A 17129-nucleotide genomic window follows, 5' to 3' on the forward strand; every position below is an offset into this window, starting at 1 on the left:
AACCAATTACTAAATGGGCAAGAGAACTAAAGAGAGACTTCTCAGAAGAAGAGCTAAAAATGGCAAAGAAACATATAAGTGTTCACCATCCCTGGTTGTAAAGGAAATGCAAATAATGACAACCCTGAGATACCACCTTACCCCAGTCAGAATGGCCCACATCCTCAAGTCAGCCAATGGCAAATGCTGGAGGGGTGTGGAGAAAGAGGAACCCTATTACACTGCTGGTGGGAATGTACACTTACACAACCACTTTGGAAAGCAGTCTGGAGGGTCCTCAGAAAGCTAAATATTGACCTCCCCTATACCACTTCTAGGCATCTATCCTGAATAACAGGAACCAGAATGTAAGGACACATGTACCTCCATGTTTGTTGCAGCACTGTTCACAATAGCCAGGATATGTAAACAACCCAGATTCCCCACTACAGATGAATGGATCCAAAAATTGTGGTACCTATATACAATGGAATATTATTCAGCCATTAGAAAGGACAAATAATGGCAATCTCAGGGAAATGGATGGAACTAGAAGAAATCATGTTGAGTGAGGTAAGCCAAGAGCAAAGAGACAAATGGCATATGGTCTCCCTGCTAAGTTGATGTTAAATCCAAAACAAAGTAAACAAGACTTGAGAAACAGAGGACCTCTACTCATCTGATCGAATCATTACTAAATAACCCCATGCTGCTGATCACATATAGGGTACATTTGAGGGAAACTAGGAGGAGGACACAGAAACAGGAAAATGAGAAAACATAACAGTGGAACACATCAGCTGCACTGGACATCGATCAAAACGAAGCAACTCAATGGTAGCAATGGGAGGTAAGGAAGAGAAGGAAAGAGGGAACAGCTGACACTAAGCAAAAGGAAAGAAATGTACATATCACCCGATGTGGAAGAAATAACTGTATTGTCAAAGTTCATGGAACTCATAAACTTTATTGACCACGATAAAGACAATTTGCCCCATGAAGATTAGAATGTGTTTGTGACTTTAACAAAGTATCACTATCCCATAATACTGTGAAATTTATGTAATCACTTAATCACAATTAAAAAAAATGAAAAACCCCCAGCATTTTACCACCTTCTTGCCTGGTGGCATCACATTGAACTTTGGTTCTCCTTATGCCTCCATTTACCATTTCCATGCCAATAGGCTAAGTTTTCATTTTTAAGTTAAAATTAGTGGCTCATGATCCAAACCGTATTTTACATATCTCAAATTTATTTTTATTTTCCAACTTCCTCCAAAGTCAAAACATCCTCTCCATCGAAAAAGTGTGATTAAAAAAATAAAGGAGCAAGTTAAATTTCAAGTGGAATAGATTTCTTCGTTTCTTTTTTCTTTGGGGGCGGGGGTCCGGTCATGGGGCCTGAACTCTGGGCCTGGGCGCTGTCCTTCAGCTCTTCAGCTCAAGGCTAGCGCTCTACCACTTGAGCCACAGCGCCACTTCCAGCTTTTTTCTTTTTGATTATGTGGTGCTGAGGAATCGAACCCAGGGCATCTGGCATGCAAGGCATGCACTCTACCACTGAGCCACCTTCCCAGCCTTTCTTCCAGTTTCTTATTTCCTAATTTTAGAAGTAAATTTAGTCATTTCTTCATATTTGGATAAATGCTCTGTGACTGCTTGAGATTTTCCACCCACATTTTTATTCAGAAATTTTATAAGAAATTTGTATCTAGAAATTTTATGAGTAAGGAATTACTAAGCCATTGAAGTTACACACCTAATTTTATTCCAACCATGGGAAAGTTGGAACACCTCTAGGACTCACACCATAAAATCCTCAAAAAGGATTGAGAACTGGAGGTGACAAACATAAAAGTTCTCCATAGATCCTAACCAGGAAAGATGTAAAGATACTGAAGCTAGAAATATCTCTGAAAAATGGAAGGAAGAAGGAGTCAGGAAGCTGAGAGGAAAGCAGAAGGAATTTCAAGGGTGACAGCAAAGGGACATTCCAGATAGAACTATTTCCAGCCTACAAGGAAAAGGTAGAAGAAATGTCACAAAGTGTAAAGAAAACTAGATGGAATTTAAAAAGGAAAATATTATTTCCAATAAAAAGAAAAGTGACAAAAATGAAACACAACAGTACAGTATAGGACTCAGCTATGAATGATATTTGTACAGGCATCATAAGTACTGAATATTGATTTTACTCAAAAGATAAATGTGCAGTGGGAAGCAAGAGGAAATAGCAGAACAGTGCTGAAAGAACTAGTTTCCAAAACACCAGATCAACAATGTCTGAGCCAATACAGCAAAATATATGTATGCAGATTTATGAGGTAAGTAAATCACAGAAGATAAAGGGGAAAGTGCCCAGAGTGCTCATTTCTGGACAACTGAACCCAGAAAGCAAAGAGGGTAGAGCTGGAAACAATTTACTACAGGCCTTTTAGTAACATTGAAGCATAAAGTACAATCTAAAACAAAAAGAAAAGCTTTGGAGATTGAGAACCTATTTTTTTCCCAACCACTCATTGTAGGATCATTTAAGATCTTCAATCTTATTCTACTGGTTCTAAATATTCAGAAGACTAAATATTTTGCACATACCAGGTCCATGAGATATTGGAAAAATTCTTCAATGTTTATATGTGTATATATCATTATATCTTAATCTCCTTAGGAGGAACTGATAAGACCATCCTATTATTTTTAAATAGATTTAGTTATTGCAAATGCCTGTTTAATAGTAGAGAATTCTGACTCCTAACAAGAATATTCTTAATGGCAGAAACCATTCACAATGGCCATTGCTTCCTATAGCCATTGTTGGGAAGTCCAACAATGACATAAACACAACTATAAATAACATCTAGCCCACTGCTGTGCCCTAAACTCTGGAATTGTTTTGTTCCTCCTCATATTGCCCATTTTTACTATGGGTATAAAAAATAGAAGTTTCAGGGGCTGGGAAGGTGGCTCAGTGGTAGAGCGCTTGCCTTGCATGCCTGAGGCCCTGAGTTCGATTCCTCAGCACCACATAAGCAAAAAAAAAAGCTGGAAGTGGTGCTGTGGCTCAAGTGGTAGAGCGCTAGCCTTGAGCTGAAGAGCTGAGGGACAGTACCCAAGCCCAGAGTTCAGGCCCCATGACTGGACCCCCCCCCCCAAAAAAAATAGAAGTTTCCAGGATTAGCCCTTGGAGTGGAAGCTGAATTTTAAGAGTTTTATAGAATAATCTAGCTAAGATAAAATCTTGACAAATATGGTCATACAGTAGTTGAATAAATAAATGAAGAATAGTAACAGGAATGGACTTTTCTCAGTTCAAAGGTATGGTTGAGAAACATGCATATGTGTATTATCTTCTGTTTGGATTACAAATTCGTCCCAGATTTTAAACATATTTTTTCATACTCAATAAATGAGTGAAACTTCATGTCTAACTTGATGGTTATTAAAAATGTATTAATGATAATGAAGTGTACTTTTCCATCTTTGAAATCCCACACACAATTTATATTCAGAATATATTTTAGGAAGGAGAGAGATGCACTATTTGCATTTGTGTCCAGCCAGTCTAAGTTACTTAGGCCAAAGAAAGAATTTAAGGATTAGTTTTTCATTAGCTATACACAGGATAAACCTTCATAGATGTATTTTTGGCTTTCTTTAATTATAAGTAATACCTAAGATAATGAAATCATGAAATGAAAAGGTTTTTGTGTGTGTTGTTTGTTTCTTGTGTGGCTCACAGGCTTAGAAGTTTGTCTTTAATTGGCTGTCTTCATTGCGTTTAGGCCTGTAGTGAGGTAGTATACTATAGCAGGAGACTGTAGCAGAAGTCCATTCACCTTTAGGTATGGAAAATACAGAAACAGGAAAATGAGAGGGTATAGTCCCACAATCCCCTTCAAGCTCATGACTCTATCACCAAAAATATTCTATAAGGTTCCACCTTTTAAAGGTTTCACTATCTCCCAACATAATATGCTTAGGTAGGTAACTACCTACCTTTGAGGGACATTTCAGATTAAAATTATAGCATATATAAATCTGTTCATCACCTCACCGAGGGGCATGCCCAGAGGGAATGTAATGCATGCAGTTTTAGCAGTCAAGGTGATACTCTCAACTGTTGAGTTGAAATAAAACTATTAATGAATCCTTTACCTCTTGCTAAGTTACAGCTTGTTTTTTTTCCTGTTGAATACTTGCCAGAAATGTTACAATGTGAAAATTTTAAACGAAGAATGATGGCTGTCATGTCCTTAGAAGTAATTTGCTTAGCGAAAGATGAATACTGGAAATGTATTTTGGATGCAGGTAATGCAAATCTATTAACTGTGTTTTTATTATTCCACTTTAAATTGAGCTAAATAATACTTGGGGCTAATCACTTTAATGCATATTTTCTTTTTTCATTTAATTTATTAATATTTTTATGATTCTGCCTTGTTTACCTTATGTATGGTGTATTCATGTATATATCTTCAGGAGGGTTGGGGGGTACAGACATCAGGGGAAAAAGGGTGAAAAAGTACAGAAGTGGAGCTCACTGGACACTGGTTAAAGAACTATAAAGCTTGTGGGTGGAGATGGAAGGGAGGGACTGGGAGAGAATGAGGGAACAGAAGGCACTGCACAAAAGAATGTACTCTTAACCTGATTCATGTAAATGTAATCCTTCTGTACATTACCTCTATAATAACAAAGTAATTTTAAAAAATTAAAAGGACATATTTGTAACATATACTTTACAAACTAATAACACATAATTGTAAGAAAAGGCAAAACCGTAAAATTAATGGATAGAGTTCATGAAAAAGAAGACAAAATGGCTGAGAGCATACCCAAATTGTTAATGCATATTTTCTTTTTTTCTTTTAAGAATATTTATTTTTACTGAGATATAATTCACATCCATAAAATTACTTCTTCAAAGTATGTGATTCATAGAGTTGTACAACCATTATCATTATCTAATTCCAGAACATTTTTATCACCCCCGCAAAAACCAGTATCCTACTAGTATTCACTTTCCATTCCTCTGTCTCCCCAGTGACTACTCTCCTACTTTCTCTCTCTTTTTTTTTTTTATTGTGAGAATACCGTACAGAGAAATTACAATTACATGGGCAAGATAACGAGTACACTTCTTATCAAGCATTGTTGCCTCCTCCTTGTTTCCCCTTCCCATCCCTTCCCATACTCCTACCCTCCCCCATCCGATCCTCCCTCCCAACCCCCACCAAAGTTGTTAAGTTCGTTTTTCGACATAACGACTTGTTCCTTCTTTCTTTTCTTCTTTTCTTCCTTCCCCCCTCCCTCCATTCTTCTCTTTTGGTGCTAGGATTAATTTACAGCTTTATGTAAAGCACACATTCTACCACTCAGCTATAACCCCAGACCTAAACTGTATATTTTTTAATCTTAGATATTTATTTATTTTTTATATTTTTATTGTAAAGAGTCTGTATAGAGGGGTTACAGTTACATGAGTAAGGTAATGAGTACATTTCCTAACGAGCATTGTTACCCCTTCCTTTGTTTTCCCCTTACCATCCCTTCTCTCCCCACCTCCCCCCTTCTCCTTCCCCACCCCGAAAGGTATAAAGTTCGTTTTCAACAGTGTTTTGTACATCTCATTGTTACAATGGGTCAACCTGTATCCTTATTTCAGCTTTTTGTTATTTCCCTTCCCCTTCCCAAATTAGAAAAATGTATATACAACAGATGCTGGAGGGGATGTGACCAAAAGGGAACCCTACTGCATTATTGGTGGGAGTGTAAACTTGTTCAACCTATTTGGAAAGCAGTATGGAGGTCCTCAAAAACTACACATAGAGCTCCCCTATAGCCCAGTAAACTATATTTTTAAAAGAAACTTTTTAGTTGATGCTAAGCTTCAATTTTCTCTTAAATCAGTTCCTGTGTCTGTCAACACTTTATTTTATTTTCTATGTGAAATCTGTGCAGGATTAAAAAACTAGAAATTTTACATAATTTTTCTATTTCCCTAAAGCTTTGCAAACTTAAAAGTTGATAGTAAATCGCTTTACTATACCATTTCCATGTCTATATTTATTTAAAAATTATCCTTAGTCTTCATTTGCAAATTTTATTTTTAAATTAAAAAATAGCAGAGTAAATGTCAGGCCAGCTTTGTAATTAGTTATGTATTTAGAACATAAACTAATCATTTAACTTATTTAATCTAGTTTCCTCATTAGTGAAGTGGTTCAATTTTACTGTCCAATGCCATTGTCAAAACAACTTTCTGAAATTGTGACTGTTCAATATGGTAGCCACTACTTTAATAAAATATTGAGTACATGTAAGATGCACTAGTTAAGTAGTATCAAATGAACAAATTAACTTTATTTGCCTAATGTCCCCTAATTTTTTCTAAAACCAAGTTCTGAAAGCCCCATTTCTCAAAAAAGTGAACCATAGATTTACATGATTAAGGATGACTCATTTTCAGTAGCTAAACATACAAAAGCTTTACTTATACCAAGTATATTTTCCAGCACTTATGTGTGTTCTGTAATATGCTCTTTTCTATTTTAATTGAATTGATATAATATGATGATATCTAGTTGAAGCCAAAATTTCCATTTCCACCAAAGTGAATTATTTCCAACTTTCAACTAGTTACAATTAATGAGGCTAATGCTGCATCTTACCAGATTCAGTACTTTTATTTTTCACTTGATGGCATAAGGATAAAGTATTATAAAATAATACTTTAAAATGATAAAATAGGGGCTGGGAAGGTAGCTCAGTGGTAGAGTGCTTGCCTTGCAGGCATGAGGCCCTGGGTTCAATTCCTCAGTGCCACATAAGCAGAAAAAGCTGGAAGTGGCGCTATGGCTCAAGTGGTAGAGTGCTAGCCTTGAGCTGAAGAGCTGAGGGACAGCGCCCAGGCCCTGAGTTCAGGCCCTATGACCAGCAAAAATAAAATAAAATAATAAAATAATTGTACAGAAATGGCCACAGAAAACTGGTGCAATAATCAAAGCTTAACTGTACCATGTTGTAACTCTGTGTGTGTGTGTGGGGGGGGGTGTCTACAATCCCAGCACTTAAAAGGCTGAAGCAAGAGAATTGTGAGTTTGAAGTCAGCACATGTTATTCAAACAAAAATAATTTACCAATGATATTAAAATGATAGTGATATTAAAATGATAATGATAGTATAGGGCTACTAATATATAGTGTATAATAGTGCTATGTGAAATCAAATGCATAAACAATGAGAACTTCCTATAATATAGATAAGACAGAAAAATATAGTCACAAAATTTCACATAATTATATTTTATATAATTGTCTATATTGCAATACTGATATTATTTAAAAATTGATTACCAATTATTCCAAATAATTCATGATCATTGTCTTTTCTTTACAGGCACCATTCCTGCCTTAGTCAATCTATTAAAAAGTAATAGAATTAAACTGCAGTGCAAAACTGTTGGGTTATTGAGTAATATCTCAACCCATGAAAGTATAGTGCATGCTTTGGTAGAAGCAGGAGGCATTCAAGCTCTGATCAAGTTGTTGGCTATTGATGAGCCTGAACTGCATTCCCGCTGTGCTGTTATTCTGTATGACATTGCTCACTATGAAAACAAGGATGTTATTGCTGAATATGTGAGTTGTCTTATAGAACATTGTTTTTGATTAAAAGTAATTCCATCATATACAACATAGAAAACTAATGACTCATGACATTATACATTTGCAAATCTTTCAAGGATAAACAAGAAAAGGGGATGTATGTAGGATAGTGAAAAATACTTCACTTAGAAGGAAACATTTGGGTTAGGAATGTAACTCAGTGATAGCATATCCAGTGAGGGCTGCTCTTGTTTCTAAGATGGCACTTTGTTGTGTATGCATGTGGCAGAAGGTGGAAGGATCAAGAGGTTCCATGTAGGGAACTATTAAGCCAATCTGGAAAATCAGGAAAGGGCTAAGAAATTGGAATACTACTTCATCAGTACTCATAAGGATGGGAACTGGACCTTGAAAAGGTCAAACAGGCCAGGCAAGATAAATGTCTAAGTTGACTGGACCCTAAAATGTCTAAGTTACAGTTGACTGGACACTATGAAGCTTGAAACAATGGGAATAAGATAAATGTCTTAAGTTACATTGTAGATTTCAAAATTATTCACCCTTTCCCCACTGCCCCCTAACAATAAGGGAGTTAGTTATTACTGTGTACACAAACTGTCTCATGTCAACGATTGTAGCCACATAATAAACTGATACCTTGTTTTCTGCATGTACCTATAACGATCTTCCCTGTACTGAACTAAATCAGTAGTCTTGCTTAAAGGAACTCAGGGTTCAAGGGCCAGTGGGCCTTGTACCCCCTGTCCCTCACATGATCAACTCTCTCTCTGGTCTCATTTCTTCGGCTCTGGTATCCTCTTGTGCTGGACCGGATTGTGGAGAGCAACAGTCCAGTTACTACTCGCCAGGTTTTTTATAGGGTCCCTAATTTTTATAGGATCCCATGACTTTATCACCTCCTATTTGGCCCTACCTGCTAATATTATCACAAAGGAGTTAAAGTTCCTAGGTAAGAACTTTGGAAGAACATATATATTCTAACCATAATGCCATTCTTCATCTTTCATAAATTTTTCCTATTTTTTCTTATATTTGGGCAGATTCTGTGCTAATTCCCTCTTGAATATTACTCATATTATTTGGGTTCTTTGTGAGTCGGTATTTGAAGAAATACATATGTAAGAGAGTCTTGGCACATGTTCTGGCTTAGACAGACTTTCTCCTTTTTCTTCCTTAATTTTGTTATTATGCATCATACAAAATAATTTGTTTCATTATAACATTTCATAGTTGCATACTATGTACATTTTAACCATATTTACCTCCTTTTCTCCTTCCTCCCACTGTCTTCTTCACCACAAAATAGTCCGTGGAAGACTGTATATTCTTACTCTAGAGTTGAGTTCTTCTACCTTTACTCTTACCTAGAAACAGAAATGAATGTTGCATAGTCAGTAAACTGACTCTCCCTTATAAAATGAAATTTCTTCTCTTCCCCTTTACCTCACCAGCGGACTTTTATCCAAACATATCTTGCAGGTATAACTCCTTGATCATACTTGCTTTTGATGCTTTTTTGTTAATTAAACTTCATGCTACACTGGCCCTACTGCCATCTTGAATACCTAATCCTATTGTTTCAAGCACAGAATTATGCCCCCCTTTCCTTCCACTCAAGCAAGTCACTTGACTGGAGAAATTGGGCTCTTCCAGCATTTTCTGTGGTCACTGGCAATAGCAGATCTGTTAGTCATCTCTGTTAGCTTTTTGTCCACATTACTTATGGTTCAACATTGGGATATCTCCTAGATTTACTGAAAATATTATTTCATGTTTTCTTATTTTCTGTAATGTTCTTGCATTGTTTTGTTGGTAGGGAGAAATACCATTTTTACTTCATTAAATAAAAAGAAAATTATATTCTTAGTAAACATAATATTGTGTGTTGGGCAAATATAATTAGCAATTACAAGTGTACTGTCCAAAGATGCAAACATTTCCAAATGGAGAAACTTGTTTAATCTTGCTGTACTTCTTAGATAATTATTAAATGTTATAGTAATGTGCAACAGATATTTTTAATTATGCTTACTGAATACTTACCTTAAGTGAAAGTATAAGACTTTCTCGGAGTTGTATTTATTTATAGGCAATTGTTCTTTCTTAAATAAGCAGGCATTTACAATAAGAATGATTCTAGGCTGTGTTTTTAAATAAGGGCTGCATTTATATTCAATAAATTAAAGTGTAATTACTGTTCTTTTATTTTTAGAATGGAATTCCAGCTCTGATAAATCTCTTGGACTCAGATATAGAAAATGTGCTGATAAATGTAATGAACTGCATACGAGTATTATGTATGGGAAATGAAAAAAATCAAAAAGCAATGATAGAACATAAAGGCATCCAACACCTTATCAGATTCTTGAGTTCTGATTCTGGTGAGCATTAACCTCTGACTTTTTAAAATAACCAGATGTATTATGTGAAGCAAGGGTAGATTTGGACTTGTTCTATGCAAACATTTGTCCAGAATTTGTTTGCAAATAGACTTAACAATATCTAAACACTTTAGTGGGTTTATAAAAAAAGATCCTCAAAACATCCTTTAAAGTATCTAATATATGAATGGAACTATGGCATGAGCAATGAAAGTAATGCAAAGAATTGTATTTCCAGGGGGATAGGTGTCTCCTCATGTGAATTAGATAGATAGATAGATAGATAGATAGATAGATAGATAGATAGATAGATAGATAGATAGATAGATACATACATACATACATACATACATACATACATACATACATACGTACATACATACATACATATATACATACATACATACATACATACATTCAAACATACATAGACAAGAGATAGATATATAGGTAGATGGTTGGTAGCTGTTTTGCAAATTATGTAGAGTTCATATGTGATGTTATACATTTAATGCCAAATTTCAATGTAATCATGAGCTATTAGACTAAATATCAATTTCTAATATATACCCCACTACCAAAACATTGTTTCTACAGCTATTAAAAATAGCTTTAGAAAGAATAATTTCCAGTGGCAATATATATCTGCATATGATTTAACTTTAAGAAGAGAAAAAAATAGCCAAAAGGCATGCTTCTTTTTCCTACACAGTTTAATATCTCCTCTGAATTGAAGGTGGGGAACTTTACTTTCTGTGTTGGTGTAGGATACTAGATAAGAAAAAGAATGTTTCACTCGCACTCTCTTAAGTTTATGCAACTAATTGTCTTAACATTACAAGTGCTATTAATCTTTATAAAAGCAACACTAATCACTCAACCTTCTCTAAATTAAGAAAGTAAATTAATTACTTATTGACTTATTTCCCCTTTAAGTTACTCTGATTATCACTTATGATAAAGTCTACATTTCTAGCATTGACTATAATGACTTCAAACTTCTACTTAGAGTTTCCTGTCATCTGCTGTCATCTATCACTTTCTTTCAAATATTTTTGAAACTATTAAATTTATTGATTATTTTATTTTGATCCACAAAGTTCAGGACCTTGTTTTGTTGATTCATCACCATAGCCCCAATGCCTCCAATAGTTTTTTTGCACACAATGACTACTCAATAAAAGGCTGATAAATAAATAATTGAATTACTAGATGAAGAAAAAATTCTCAACAAAAGTGATTAATGAACTTGACATAAATTGATTTAAAGTGAGTATACCAGATGAGAGATATAGCTCAACATTAGAGTGATTGTCCTAGCATTTGTAAGACTGTAGGTTCAATCTCAAGCATTACCAAAAAAAAGTGAGTATACAAATTGATATAGTGTTTTATATAGAGTAAATTAACCTTAATAGATGTTATATTAAAATGCTGTATTGTACCATCTGAAAGATATTGCTGATGTAAATTTTGTTTTTAGAAATGCTATACTGATATTCTACATATTTAAAGATCTACAATGCAGGGGAAAACTAAAACTAAAACAATAACCTAATTGTATTTTAAGTAAAGTGATTTTCCCAAACAGATTGGGAAAAAAATAGTATAGGTAACTTTTGAACACAGGTTTTATCTATGTATTCTTCTAGGGGTAAAAAAAAATAGATCTTGAATTCCAAAGAATTTTGTATTCATAGGGAAATGGGTGAACCTGTGTTATATTTATTGAAAGACTAAAAATATTTGAAAAAAAACATGGATATTGTTGGGTTTCCTACTGTGAAAAAATGTGCGGGGTGCATGCAAGAATGATGATGAACCCTATGGAGTTGAATTGGAATTGGAAATGTCTAGAAGCAATTACATGTTAGTAACAATGAGAACAGCCATCATGTGAATCTTAGTGTCTAAGTATCATTTCTCATTAAAATAAACTCTCATTGAAGAGTCAGGGCAGGGTCAGAGGAGGTATGCATTGAATCAAGAACATGTATATATGACAAAAGGTAGGAAAATGCTTTTTTTTTTTTAGAAAAAAATGTGGAAGCATAGCTCAAGGATACAGGAACCATCTGAAGGGGATCTTGCTGGTCAAATACTCAACAATTTGAGCACAATGTAAAAAAATTAATAGATTATAATGCATTTAATAAAGTAAAAATTCACGTCTTCATCTTCATAAGATATGGATTTTTGGATAAACAGAGAAACAAAGAGTAAGAGGGTACTCTTCTTTATAGTGGAATGCTAATAAATGTAAAAGGTGTGATAGATTCAGAAAACTAATATTTTGAAAACACAATATTAAAGATTGTCTCAGGTAAAATATAAATAGTTGTTCAGTCTTGAAGACAAATTTTGATAAGGAACAGAATGTTTTTGTGGTTTAAAGTATCTTGTGTTCCTTATCAGTTGCAAAGGGAAAATACAGTAAAGACACTAGTGATTAAAATTAACACTACCAGTGAGGGATGCAAGGATATCAAGTAACTCTACATGAGTTATCCCCCAAAGAACATAATGCCATTTAAAAATATTCTAGTTCAAAGTGCATATCATGAATCAAAAATGATTATTAACCCAACCCCAATTAAGGAATATTCTCTAAAATAAATAATCCAATATTGATTTAAAAAGTCTAAGTCATCTGGGTGCTGATGGCTAATGCATGTAGTCCTAGATACTGAGATTGAAAGAACAGCAAGTTGCAACCAGCTCCAGCAGAAAAGTTTGTGAAACCCTCTTCTCAACAGATAGCTGCTGGAGATGGTGGTAGACACCTGTTATCCTAGCTATGTCGATGGCTGAGATTGAGAGGATCACAATTCCAGACAGACAAGACTACACTGTAGCACAGGTCTGTCATCCCTAGGGAGTCATAATTGGTGGATTGAAGTTCTGGAATGTGCTTGGGGGAGGAAATGACACCCTACTCAAAAATAGCCAATCCAGAAAAGGTCAGGAATTTTGGCTCAGTGATAAGAGTACCTGCCTAGCAAATGCAAGGTGCTGTTAAACTATTGCATATACTAACTGCCCTGCAGTTACATAAAAGCTTTGTTCTTAGGAAAGTACATACTGATATATTAAGAAGATATGGCATATGTGTTCAATGTTCTCTAAAACTTAGAAAAATTATAGTTTATGTATTTATTATGTATATTATAGTATTATGTATAGATGAATAGCTATAAATCATGGTTAATATAAATTTTATAAATAAGAATATATATCAATATAAATATGACATTTATAAAAGTGTAAGTGTACAGGAAATTTCTGATTCATTATCAGAACTTTACTGTAGGTTTTAAGAAGAAAAAAATGCAAAGTTAATAAGCATACAGGAAGATATTCAGACTTATCAGTAAAGAAAAGTACAAAATTATATGACCACCATTTTTGCCTATCAAATTAACACTATAAGTTTTTTGTTTTTGTTTTTGTTTTGTTTTTGTTTTCTGTTTTTTGGTGGTGGGGCCTGAACCTGGGCACTGTCCCTGCGCTCTTCAGCTCAAGGCTAGCACTCTACCACTTGAGCCACAGCACCACTCTGGCTTTTTCTGCTTCTGTGATGCTGAGGAATCAAACCCAGCCCTCATGCATGCTATAAGTATTTTTTATTTAAACAAAAGCTAGATTTTATTGAAGCAGAAGTGATTACAAAAATACCTTTCCAATGGAAACTGAGGTGGGGCAGTATGACCAGTCAAGTGCCTGCCTATTTATTTTTATGATAATGCATACAAAAAAGGCACAAAACATTGATACTCTACATATAGAAACACTATTAATGTTTTTGAAAAGCAATTTATTTAAATGGATATATTGAGTCATTCCTGTAATTCCTGAGACCATACAAAATAAAGAAATACCTTATGTACTAAGAAGATTTCTTTGGGAATTATATCAAGAAATGGAAATTTTGAAATAACAGATCTTTCAAGATGTTAGGGGAAAATAAGAATAAACTCATGAATGGAATATTTTATAAACATTGATATAAAAGAATGGGATATTTTAATGGTAAGTAAAAATGAAGAATATTGCTTTTGGAATATGTTTATATTGAAAATGACTATAATTATCTAAATCTACCTATCTATCTACAAATGAAATAATGAATGAGAATAAACCTAAAGTTCGACTGGGTTTAGGTGGTGAATTTGGATAGTTTTGTTTCTCATTTCTATTTTGACTTTCTGAGTTTTCCACAAGTTTTATATACTTTTGATTTTGTAATGTGGGAAACTAATGATAGGTCGTACCTGATACTTTTACTTCCTAAACGACTAATTTGACTTGTTCTTGGGTTCATCTGAAGATGTGTTGAAGGCTGTATCTTCTGCTACAATTGCTGAGGTTGGGCGTAACAACGCGAAGGTTCAGGATGCCTTAGCTACGCAAGGAGCAATTCCTCCCCTCGTTGCCCTTTTCAAAGGGAAGCAACTAAGTGTTCAAGTGAAAGGTGCGATGGCTGTGGAGTCACTGGCAAATCACAATTATTCAATACAGAAGGAATTTCTGGAAAGAAACCTAACTAAATACCTTTTAAAACTCCTAAAGGTAGGAATTTTTTTTATCATTGCTGGCTGATTTTTTTTTTAGAGGATTTAATTCTATTTTGGATTTTGTTTAGTGAATAGAGAACCAAAACTAATGAATAAATATTTTGCAAACACCTTCCCCCAAGTCTTCAATAAATATTCATTTAATGAATGGAATCTTTTCTAAAACAGGCATTTCAAATAGATGTTAAAGAACAAGGAGCCATAGCCCTTTGGGCCTTGGCAGGACAAACTCTGAAACAACAAAAGTATATGGCAGAACAGATTGGATACAACTTTATAATAAATATGCTTTTGTCATCATCAGCTAAAATGCAGTATGTGGGTACGTTATTTTCTATACATTAATCTACACAAAGTTAAAGACACTGGAATATCATACCCGTCTCTTACCTTTCTTTACCAGGAGGTGAAGCAGTCATAGCTCTAAGTAAGGACAGCAGGATGCATCAAAATCAGATCTGTGAAGGGAATGGAATTGCTCCTCTGGTTCGCTTACTAAGAATTAGTAGGATAGCAGAAGGCACACTCCTCAGTGTCATCAGAGCAATCGGATCCATTTGTCTTGGTTTGTACACATTCTCAATTTCTTAAATATAGGTAAGAAAAAAAGGAATTAGATAAACAGAAATCAATCTCTTTCTCTCCATTCCCACTGTTAAGAGCCCTAAACCATATTTAATGTTTCAGAAGTTTATAAACAAACTCTAAAGACCTTGGTGAGTAAAATTAGTATAATTACAAATTTCAAATTTGTCTTTCTCTTGAACTCTTGAGAGAATGGAAAATTATGACATAAGCATCCTCACTCATCTTTTAAGAGAAAACATTATGTTTTTAAAAAATTATTGAGGTTGGGGCTGGGAAGGTGGTCAGTGGTAGAGGGCTTACCTTGAATGCAAGAGCCCTGGGTTTGATTCCTCAGCACCACATAAGCAGAAAAAGCCGGAAGTGGCTCTGTGGCTCACTAGCCTTGAGCTGAAGATCTGAGGGAAGCACCCAGGCCCAGAGTTCAGGCCCCATGACTGGCAAAAAAAAAAAAAAAAAAAAAAAAAAAAAAAAAAAAAAAAAAAAAAAATGAGGCTGTGTATTTTTGAAGAATTTCTAATGCTAGCATACTTTTTCTGATTCCATTCTCTTCACACAATAATTTCTTGTTTATAAAGTGGCCTTTGTTGCAAAGGAATTGGCTTTTGTGGCATACCTGAAGATGTGGAATTTTTAATGAATGACATGCCAAATAATGTTTTCTTTCTAATCCTTGTGAAAACATGAGACTGGCTGTAGACTGCTTCTTGAGGATGACAGAAAAAGATGACTTTTTTCTAGGTCAACGTATTTTCTTTAGTCTGGCTAAAGTAACAGGAATTAGCTTCTATTTATTTCTCTTATGAATACTACTTGTAGAAATTCATTAACAATTTTAAGGAAAACACGCACAGAAAACATTTTCATTTTTTAGGTACTGGTATGGAATAAAATATAGTTTTCTCTAAAATTTTAGTAAATGATAACACTTGTACAAAGTTGTCCAATACACATACATCCATATCCACACATTTTCTTTTCATTAGTTTACTTCAAAGCTGTTCAGTAAAAAAAGGTCTAGCAGTAAAAAAGGAAAATTAAGTGCATATGTTACTTCTTTTCTGCTTAAACTTCTCCAGATAGTAATATGTGGGTGGCTTCAGAGAAGCTGAGTCTTGTATTTACACATAAGTATGTAAACCCACTATATTTATATATATATATATGTATATATATATGTATATAGTGCCATTTATTGGGAAAATAAATATGTTGTTTTAATCTCCAAAAGAGATTACTTGAATTTTCCATTGGTATTAGTCCTACAACTTAAAGGAGTGTGTTATAAGTCGAAGATTATCTTTTTAGCACATGTCACTTAAAGAATCAAGAAATTTTGATTCAATAATTACTTTAGCAATTTTGTAGAAATAAAATATTTTATTGAAAAATAGTAATGATAAACTTAACACCACTGCACAATTATTTCTTCAGTAAGTGCTAGCTATTATTATTCTTTGATAAATATATCAATTTTTAAATTTATTTCCTGGGTATTTATTAGAAGACCACCCACAACTCTATAATAAATTTTTCATGTTTATTTAACACTTTATAAAGTTAACAGGACTATATGATAGTGTTATTATAGCATTTCCTTTTGTAATGTACTAACCATATTAACCTTAGGATGCTCTGTCAAACTGTACCAAGCTGCATTTGACTTTACATTTACAAGCTTGGAACATATTACTTCATTGGTATATGGACTTTTACAGGTGTAGCCCATACAAGCAATCCTGTTAGCCAACAATATATTGTAGAGGAAAATGCCCTTCCAGTACTTATACAACTACTAAGAAAACACCCTTCACCTAATATTAAGGTATTTATCAGGGTTTACATTTTTCCTCATATAGTAAAAGTAACATAAATATAATTTTAAGAGAAATTTGTATCTTTCTGAAAGTGCACAACCATAGTCTTTTTAAACCAAATCCTAAAAGTTGTAAACAATAACTACAAAGTTAGCTGTGAA

The 17129-nt window shown here is 34.1% G+C and overlaps 1 protein-coding gene across 1 annotated transcript in view; it reads left to right on the top strand.

Annotated features, from left to right (window-relative positions):
• The window catches only part of Ankar (ankyrin and armadillo repeat containing), a 65866-nt gene that overhangs the window by 20933 nt on the left and 27804 nt on the right, over window positions 1-17129 (top strand). The window contains exons 11-17 of the mRNA XM_069995839.1: window positions 4186-4290; window positions 7382-7623; window positions 9824-9992; window positions 14320-14561; window positions 14735-14888; window positions 14970-15131; window positions 16870-16976. Of these exons, the coding sequence (XP_069851940.1) occupies window positions 4186-4290; window positions 7382-7623; window positions 9824-9992; window positions 14320-14561; window positions 14735-14888; window positions 14970-15131; window positions 16870-16976 (1181 nt within the window). The remainder of the gene's footprint in view (window positions 1-4185; window positions 4291-7381; window positions 7624-9823; window positions 9993-14319; window positions 14562-14734; window positions 14889-14969; window positions 15132-16869; window positions 16977-17129) is intronic.

The sequence above is a fragment of the Dipodomys merriami genome, unplaced genomic scaffold (genome assembly GCF_024711535.1).
Source record: "Dipodomys merriami isolate MVZ:Mamm:240054 unplaced genomic scaffold, mDipMer1.0.p SCAF_49, whole genome shotgun sequence".
NCBI classification, from domain to species: Eukaryota; Metazoa; Chordata; class Mammalia; order Rodentia; family Heteromyidae; genus Dipodomys; species Dipodomys merriami.